Source organism: Tupaia chinensis, unplaced genomic scaffold (genome assembly GCF_000334495.1).
Source record: "Tupaia chinensis unplaced genomic scaffold, TupChi_1.0 Scaffold000340_1, whole genome shotgun sequence".
Taxonomy (NCBI): Eukaryota; Metazoa; Chordata; class Mammalia; order Scandentia; family Tupaiidae; genus Tupaia; species Tupaia belangeri.
Window position 1 is genome coordinate 2,214,445 of NW_006159834.1, and position 10,382 is coordinate 2,224,826.

The window sequence follows — 10,382 nt, forward strand, 5'->3', positions numbered from 1 at the left end:
GACTTGGATGATAGTGAGGAAATCACCTTAATTCACTCATGAATTATGCTGAATACATTTTTGCTAGGATATAGTTTACCTTTGGTTGCTTCATTTTCTTCAGTAGTCCTCTGGAGATAGTATTAAATAAGTAGATTTAAATAAGAGGCCACTCTTTCTAGCAGCTTTTGAGCTCTAAGTTTTGATGCCTACTTTCTCTTTTTTATTAAAATTTTAAAAATATTGACAGATGGGACCAGCAGATGGCATAATGGTTATGTTGCTGGACTCTTTATGTAGTCGACCACAGTTTGAATCCTGGACCCAGAGGCTTAAACTCATGCCAGACGTGTGCACATGTGTGCCCAAGATCTCTAGAGGAGAATGGAGGAGAACGGATTGCAGCGTAGCCATTTCCCCTGGGGGGTGATTTCTCACTTTCTGTCTCTCTGTCTTTCTGGTGAGTACATGCGCCCTATAGCAAAAACCTCTCTAAAAAAGAAAAAGAAAAAAAAATTGACAGATAAAATTGTATGTGTTTACCTTGTACAACATAATCTTTTGAAGTATATATACATTGTGGAATGCTAAATTTAGCTAATTAACATGTACTTTACTTTTTTTTTTTTCCCGAGAGAGATTTTTGCTGTAAGGTCCTTGCCAGAGAAGACAGAGACAGAAAGTGAGAAGTCACCCCCCCCCCCAGGGGGATGGCTATGCCACAATCCCTTCTCCTTTTGGGATTTTGGATATGCACACACATGTATCTGGCATGTTTTAAGTGCTGGGTCCAGGACTTGAACAGTGGTTGACTACATGGAAGTCCAGTGACATAACCGTTATGCCATCTCCTGGTCCCTTTACTTTACTTACATTCACTGTTTTTGTGGTGAGAACACCTCACATCCATTCACAACATTTTTCAAGAATAAAACCAATTATTATTAACCATAGTCACCATTCATATGGTGGATCTTAAGAATTTGTTTCTCCTATCTACCTGAAATTTTGTATCCTTTGACAAACATTTCTCCAGTCTGCTTCCCCTACTTGCCTGAGTCCCTGGTGAACACTATTCTACATTCTACACGTATGAGAGCAACTTTTTTAGATTCCAATATGAGTACAATTTTGCAGTATTTTTCTTTCTATGACTGGTTTATTTCACTGACATAATGCTGTCCATGGTAAGTCAGCCATGTTGACATGAGTGACAGGATTTTATTTATTTATTTTTATTCTTTTAATGGTGGTATAGTATTTGATTGTGTGTATTTACCACAGTTTCTTTACCCATTCACTCATTGACAGACTTTTCATTTTAGAAATATTTTTTATTTAACTTTATTTATTATTATTATTTTCCAGTTTAATCAGAGAGAGATAGAGAGAGAGAGAGAAAGAGAGAGGGGGGAGAGAAAGAGAGAGAGAGAGAGAGAGAGAGAGAGAGAGAGAGAGAGAGAGAGAAAGAAAGAAAGTGAGAAAGCAAGCGCCAGGTTCAAGACTCGAACTGTGGTCAGCCATGTGGAAGTCCAGCACCTTTAACCACCACACCACCTGCTGGCCCCCAACTCTTAAGGTTGATTCTATAGCTTAGCTATTGTGTATAATGCTGCAATAAATATAGGAGTGCAGATACCTTAGTTTTACATAATGATTTCATATCTTTTGGATATATATACCAAGAAGTGGGATTGCTGGATCATATGGCAGTTCTACTTTTAATGTTTTGAGGAAACTCCATACTGATTTCCATAATGGCTGTACTCATTTGCATTCTCACCAACAGTGTACAGAGATTCACATTTTCCCATCCTCATAAGCACTTATCTTTTTTGTCTTTTGGATAACAGCATTGTAACAGATGTAAGGTGAGTTCTTGTAGTGATTTTAATTTGCATTTCCCTGGTGATTAGAGTTCAGAATTTTCCACATATCTGTTGGCCATTTGCATAACTACATTTATTATTGTAGTTTTTAACAGTTTTGATTTTTACTCACCAACTAAAGACATAAGTAATTTACACACAACTATTATAGTATTGTAATATTCTGTATTTGATTGTGTACTTTTATCAGTGAGTTTTCTATTTAATTGTTTTCATGTTACTAGTTAATGTCTTTTTCTCAGTTCCTTAACAGCATCATTTATCAGGTCTATACTCATATCTTTTCTTTTAAAGTATTATTTAATTTTATTATTATTATTTTAAAAATTTGCTATAGGGCATGTGTGCTCACCAGAGAGACGGAAAGGTCTGGGACTCGAACAACAGTTGGCTACATGGGTCTAGTGTGCTAATCACCAGCCACCTGCTTGCCCCATAAATTTGAATCTTAATCTGTTGCTTGTTATCAGCAAACACCCACCAGAAAAAAGCACCTGCAGTCTGATAGCTCACCTCCCAGAGTTTAACTGTCCTCAGAATCTTAGCCCTAATGGCCTATGCCACAGGTCTCTGAGGTCTTTAACAATAAGATTTTTGTTATTGGGAACCAGCAGTTAGCGTAATGGCTATGTAGCTGGACTCCCACGTAGTTGACTATGGTTCGTGTCCCGGACCCGGTGGCTTGAAACTCACACCAGGTGCGTGTGCGTGCGTGCCCAAGATCCCAAGAGGAGAATGGAGAAGGGACTGTGGTGTGGCCATCCCCCGTGGGGGGTGATTTCTCGCTTTCTGTCTCTATGTCTCTCTCTGTCTGTCTGGCGAGCGCACGCGCCCTATAGTGAAAACCTCTCTGAAAAAAAAAAAAAAAGGATTTTTGTTATTATTTTATCTGGATTTATTTCAATTATTCAGGGTAGAAATGTGGTTTACTGCAAACTACTCATTCTCACTATAACCTAAGTCATCCAATGAATAATTTATTTTTTGGTAATTTTTTTCAAGCTTGATAACTGTTTATCCCCTGAATAGTAAAAATTGTGAAATGTTTTAGAATTTCTTTGTCAAAATTTCTAGTCCTGTGTATGGGGATGGATATTTTAGTAAATTAATGTTACCCAAAAAAATGTAGACAGATGTATCTATTTTTCCAGTATGTGTCAAGTTCTGAAATAATAAATGTAAATATCAAATTCTGAATTAAAAATAATGAAATGTGTAAAAATGAGAAAATGTTAAGTTGTTGTAAAATATAAAAATGTATAAAAATGTAAAATTAAAAATATAAAAATGTAAAGGTGCATAAAAATGAGAAAATACTGGGTTGTCATAATGCTTTTCTTAGAAAAACAAAAAATACATCTTGGGACTTTTCCAACAACCCAATAAATCCTTATCCCTCTTGTAGATACAAAGACTATTGCTGCTGTTTATATAGTTTACATTATTAAATGAATACAAATGACTAAATTGTATAGTAAATCAGAAAGAATATAATATCATAAGGATTAATTAATTGCTGATTAAATTTTTAGATTACGTGCCTTCCTTAGTCTCTTAATTTACATCTTTAATACATATAAGGAATTATGAAATGTAGAAAGTGTGGATTATTTTCTTAGGAAATGTTTTAAACAAGAATTTCCACATTATTAAGTGAAATAATTACTGTTAATACATTTTTCATTTGTTAATAATAAATATTAACAAATACATGATGTAAATGGCTGGATACCTTATATGTTTATATTACTGAGTCAAAACACGCTGGTTATAAAATAGAATAAGAATTAATAGCCAATAATGACTTTAGAGCATAGCTAATTACTTACCCCTAATATATTTAAATAATGTATGCAGATCTATTGTGCTTAACTAGCAGTTCATATGATCAATGCTTTTTCCAATTTAATATCTGATTGACTTAAAGATTTTTACTTATATATCCTATTAAAATGGACTTTTAAAGAATATATGTCTGTAATTAATTACAGAGCAATATTGATGAACTTCATTGCAAACTTATTACTTATACTGCCACTGTTATTGATAAAAATAAATTATATATACCCTTTGTAACTCCTTCTTTCAACATGCCTTGTAATTCACAGGTCCGTGGAATTTCTGATGAATTACCTAACTTGACTAACCGATATGCTGCTTTCTTGTCAAGAACAGAAAGAGCTAGTAAAGTACCAGATGTGGTAAGTAGATGCCCATAATCACACCTACCCGTAATCTGTAAATCACAGAGGAGACTTTTTAACATGAACATTATATTAGGACCCGAGAGAGGTGCTTGGTATCTGTTATATCACCTTTGGCTAGTCTGATACTTACCATATTTTTACGTTTAACAAAATTTTTGAAGGTAAGCAGAAGTCCAGCATGACTCTAGGACAAAATATTATGTGGAACAGTTCTAGTAAGGTCAGAGCGCATTCACTGTTAGGACATGGGTGAAAGCTGAACTCATTGTGCTGTATATGAAATAGAAGGTTTACTTTATGCTCAACTCAGTTTATCATAGTCTGAATTTTTTCTCCTTTCAGTTTGAATTCATATTGAAACTTAAGATTGCTTAGTGATTTTTTTCTTTTTACTCCTGTTAACTTACATTTTAAATTGTGTTGATATGACTATTCTAAATTTTCACTTTTCATAAATAATATTAAGCAAATTGAAAAAGAGTAAAGCATATTCAGTTTTCAAATGAATAGTCTACTCTTTTATTCAGATTAACTTTACAAAAAGATGAAAGCAAAATTTACAGTTAAAAAGTTATTAATAGTGTTGTTATGGTTTGAATGTTTGTGTCCCCTCCAAATGCATATGTTGTAATTCTAACCCCAAATGCAACTGTTAGGAGGTGGGACTTTCGGAAGGTAACTGGGTTTGAGGACAGAGCCCTTATGAATGGGATCAGTGCTTTTATAAAATGGGCCCAACGGGAGCTGTTATACCCTCTCTGGGAGGACACAGAGAAAAAGTGCCACTCACGAGGAAGGAAGACTTCACCAGACACTGAATCTGCTTGACCTTGATCTTGAGCTTTCCAGTTTCTGTAACTGTGAGAAATGAATTTTTTTAAAATAAGCTACCCAGTTTATGATATTTTGCTACAGCAAACCAAATAGACTAAGACAAATGTCACGATGTAGCTTGGTGTATACAAGATGCTGTTAAATTAATTTTAAGAGAAAGTGGACCGACTTTATAAGATACTATTAATAATAAGTTACTAAAACAGAATCATCAATAAGGGTCTAAAATGTAACTAATCAAACAAAGTAGAGCATTACTTGCTGAAATAAAAAAATATTCTGTTAGTGAGATAATGCTGAGTTGTTCTTTAATGTTTCCAATTGTGAAATAACTAGTAAAATATTAGGAATAACTAATTTAAGGAAAGTAATACAATGCTAGTTAACATAACTGTGAATATCTAGAATATCATAGGAATTAGATTAATTAATTTGGTGGGAGCCATTCAGGAATGGGCTTACTTTTTTTCCAGTGCCTAAGTAGCCTGAATCTAAGATGGGGCAGAAGTAGTCTCAAGTTCTATGAGATTTTTTGGTAGTTACATATTCAAAACACAGTTTAAAATTATCTGGCAGTATTCTTGAAATATAGTAGTTCTCAGTATTATTAAATATGTGTGCTGTTTTAATAGATCATTTTTCATCTGGAAGAATTTTAGGGTTGGGTTATGTTTTTCAAGTAAATCATTGTATACACTTCAGGATCCATTGTGAAGTATAATATGTCATAGTAACTTATTACTAATATAAAACTTTTACACTTAGGAATATCTAGAATGGTTTCATAGTTACTTTTATCATAATATTAGAGCTACTAGGACAAAATAGAAATCTGCACTTTAGAGGTACCTGTAGGAATGCTGTTGTATGTGTTACACTTGACGTTTGTAGTGAAAAAAGATGGCACAGATAGATCTGTTCTAAAGGAAGATGAGTTTCTCCACCAATTGCTTTTACCTAATACATTTTTTTCCTTTTAACTTTGTCTTTCATTGGATTTGGAAACTCTGTGTGTGTGCGTGTGTGTTTGTGTGTGTGTGTATGTGTGCATGTTTGGCACAAAACACTTGGAATTAAAATATTGGGTAGGAGTCGGTTACCCAAAATGCAAAACAGTTTAGTCACATAGGAAACCTTTGTTTTTGAATCCTTCTTACAAATGATAATTCCTTTACATAGGTAGGTATATTATATATATGTGTGTGTGTATATATACATATATATATATATACACGTATATAATAATATAATAGAATATATATTATATATAATGAAAAATCTAAATTGTTGATCTAAAAAATGGAAACAATCTGTCAAACATAATTTTCACTTCAGATAAAATTACTAAAAAATTTACCTCCTAGATATATTATATATGTGTGAATATGCTGTAATCTTGAGGAGGATAAAATTGTTTAATTTTCCAAGTTACACTTTCACATTAAAATAAAAAAAGAAAGGAAAACCCTTGACTTCTTGTTTCATATGAAAGACTGAGCCTACATGTACACCTCCCTTCCTTTTACAGTATCCCAGTGAAATATTTTTTCTTTAAAAAGTCATATCATGAGTATTAGTTTAATGTAAAAAGATAAAAAGATTGAATATATGACCAATGGGGGCTACATGCAAGCCAAATATCTGTCTGTTAAACATTTTAGATACATAATACTGAGAAAATAACGTGGTGTATTTATTTGATGTAAAAAAAAATCAGAAAGTTATTCTAACTTGAGTAGAAGCACAAGTATTTAATTTGAGAAGCTCAATAAAATGCCGAAGAAGATGAATTTAAAAAGACCTATTTCCTGGGACCAGCAGATGGTATAAAGGTTATATTGCTGGACTCCCACATAGTTGATCATGGTTTGAGTCCCAAACCTGGTGACTTAAAACTCATGCAGGTGAATGTGCATATGTGCCCCAAATCCCTAGAGGAGAATGGATAAGAAGGGATTGTGGCATGGCCATCCCCTCTGGGGATGATTTCTTGTTTTTTCTAGCTTGTGTGTATACTCTATAGCAAAAATCTTTCTAGCTTGTGTGTACACTCTATAGTAAAAATCTCTCATAAAACAAAACAAAACAAGACCCCCCCTATTTCCTTTCACACTATTTTGAGTTTTTGAAGACAATAAATTAAAAAAATGCCCTTGAAATTTCCATAGAGAAAAGAAACTGGGTCACCTACAAGGAGAGGAGAAGTGTTACTGACACCAGATTCTTGCTTCACAGCCTTAGCAGGATTTCAGAGCTCAGGGATGAAGGACTGAATTTTCTCTTAATTTGCAGAGGAAATAATTTTGGATTTAGAAATCTCTCTACCCAAAATTCAGTTAAATGATTCAAGAAAATAATTTTCTGACATGGAAGTGCTAAGAAAGTTTGGTATCTCTATATTCCCATATATAAAATTACCTCCACAAAAATAAGATTAGGCAAACAAGAGAAAGGTAGTATAAACAGAGAAGAATAAAAAGTGGCCATGTCCTGGATGAAGCAGAGAAAAGTGACAAATTAATGAAGGCATTTTAGCTCATGCTTATTCTTTAAGAGACAAAGGTTTGGTAACAGAATTTTATTTAATTCTGTTTGTATTTGGCTACACTGCTTGCTTCCATTGGGCCTATTAATAATCTAAATCTTGTTTTAAAATTTGTTGATTTTAAATTGGCCTCTACAAATAACATTGAACTTGATTATAATTTAAAACAATGTAAATATTAAAAATCTTAACAATAATAATAATAATATCAAGAAGTTGGGATGCAATGTATGTGTTAAGTTTCTTATTTCATAGTGCAGGATTCTCAGAGGTCAAAATCAGTATTAGTCCTTATATTAAACTTGTGATGGCAAGTACCAAAAACGAATAAACACAAGAACAAGAAGAAGAACGATAGAACATTTCACAGGGGAAAAAAAAATTCCTTAAAGACCAATTACTCTTAGGAATTATTTCAAAATGGAACCAGGAAAAGATCAAAGAAAAGTTTGCTGTCTATTTTAGATTCTTGTATATGATTTTTTTTTTCTTTTGGAGAGGTTTTTTCTATAGGGTGCAGGCACTCACCAGAGAGACAGAGAACAAGAAATCACCCCCCAGGGGGGATGGCCATACCACAGTCCCTTCTCCTCCATTCTCCTCTTGGGATTTTGAGCATGCCCGCACAGGCACCCTGTGTGAGTATCTGGGCGTCAGGTCAGGGACTCGAACCGTAGTTGACCATGTGGGAGTCTAGCACTTTTACCACTATGCCCTCTGCTGGTCTCCATATTTCTTGTGTATGATTTGACTTTTGTTTATGAGGTAAAAATATTATTTAAAAATAAAAGTAAAAATAGTTCTCAAATACTTTAATATACATTTGGAACGGCATTATGATGTATTGGTGTCTGACTGATCTATTCTCTGAAGATAATAAAAATTATAGATAAAATAGAAACAAAACATATTCATGAATGCTTCTAAGAGCAGAAAGAAAGTTTGAAGTACATGGGCTGATGGCTAAATTAAGGAGGGATCCAGAAGATTTGCAAGTAGAGCAATGAAGTTAAATTTTACCCTGAGGGCATTTGCTCAATGAGATGAGCTGGAGTTTTAAGTTTTATAGCTTAAAGGCCTCCTGGAAATGAAATAAAGTCTAAGACTCTCTCATAGTGGGTAGTCTCAAAGAAGATCCAGTGATACATTAAATCTCCAGTGGTCAACCTATGTAGGTTAAGAGTGAAATGTAAATAAATCTACCTCCCTACCCACAGAGAATTAAAAGGAAGACTGCCTGTGTTGAAGCTTTTGGTTTTGAATGTGTGCTAGGTTAATCACCTTGAGAATGTTATAGTTCACCTTCGTTTAATGAGATGAATTACTAAAAATCACAAATAGCTGTCTGTCACAGACATTATGAAATTAATTTTCTTTATAAAAATAAAAGCAAATATATAATGTTTATTGTATGCCATGCACATTCCACCCCAAATAAACATTAACTATCTGAGTATTATAATAGTGTTTCCTTTGAAAGTTAAGAAACTGGCTCTGCCATGGTGGCTTAGACTTAGAGAGTCCTAATCTGCAGTGCTGGAAGCCACTTGGCTGACCACAAGTTCGGATCTCAAGTTGACCAAAAACATGCAAGGCGTGGACAGTCAGGGTCTTGACTAGCGGGAGAGATTGCAGCAGTGTAGGAAGACCCTGTTGAGAGTTCCTTCCTTTCTTGCATATGTGCATAAAAGCAATTAAATAAAAATGTATTTTTTTAAGTGGAAAAAACTGGGGCACAGAGTTTAAAGTTTAAAAGGCAAAGTCAGAATTAAAACTGCAATTCAGCAGTAGAAGCTGCTCTTTTAAGGGTATTTTTATGGTATTCTCTTATGGCTGGAAGAATTAGGCTCAATTCAAGTAAATACAATAATATTATAAATGATTTTTTGTGATTTAAAATTAAAACTATATGGATGTAAAGATCTCTGACATTATTATAAGGGATAAAACTTTAAAAATGCCACTGCTTTTGTTTAGCAGAAACAGAATATTTTGCATTATGAACAATACTGGGGAACTTAATAACTTTTATTTAGTTATTGAGAGGTTATTGAAAGGGCCCTTATTTAGCTAGTGACAAAATATATCACAAATATTTCTACAATTTCTAAAACTTAACAAGTTATTTGAAATTCATTAGGATTACTTGAATAACTTGTACTATATTTTCATCACTTGAAAATTGTTTTAATGTAGAGTTGAAAGTGAAAGAAAATTTTAAGTATAAATTTTGACATACTCATAAGTTTAATTTAATTTGAGGTTTTTAATATTTTGATTATCATCCTGAATAGGTTAAAGTTTAAGAGTCAAAGCTTTTGTGTTTGAGAAAAGCTTTTCTAGTCTTTGTTTCAGCTTCTAGTTGCATGGTTTAGGCGACTTCAGTATAGCTAAGGTTTCTTAACTATTAAATAGGATATTTGGATGTTTCTGATAGGATCATGGTAAAACTTATGTGTATTATTGCTTCTAACATTTATTAACTGTGTTACCCATAGAAGGCTAAAAATAAATTAGCTATAAATTTGTAAATGTAGGGTATGGTTCAAAGCTGAGTCAATCTCATGCCTATGCTCTCTTTTTGTCATTCTATAATATAATAAGTACATTGAAATATGGTAATATCTTTTTATTTTTCACACTTCCTTATAAGTGAAACTCACTCTCTTCAACCAGACACATGTCTTTCCTATCTTGCAGAGGATTTGGATTGCTATGTCAGGAATGCAAAAAGATAGAAAGAAAAAATGTTCAGTTTTGACTTTGGAAAGATTTTTTTTTAGAATTACTTTATTTAATTTAATTAATTAATTAATTTATTTGTTTGTTTGTTTTAATTTGAGCAGAGAGGGACTGTGTGTGTGTGTGTGTGTGTGTGTGTGTGTGAGAGAGAGAGAGAGAGAGAGAGAGAGAGAGAGAGAGAGAGAG

The 10,382-nt window shown here is 33.3% G+C and overlaps 1 protein-coding gene across 1 annotated transcript in view; it reads left to right on the plus strand.

Moving 5' to 3' along the window:
• The window catches only part of STPG2 (sperm tail PG-rich repeat containing 2), a 404,777-nt gene that overhangs the window by 89,006 nt on the left and 305,389 nt on the right, over nucleotides 1-10,382 (plus strand). Inside the window, exon 10 of the mRNA XM_006152182.1 lies at nucleotides 3,977-4,069. Within this exon, the coding sequence (XP_006152244.1) occupies nucleotides 3,977-4,069 (93 nt within the window). The remainder of the gene's footprint in view (nucleotides 1-3,976; nucleotides 4,070-10,382) is intronic.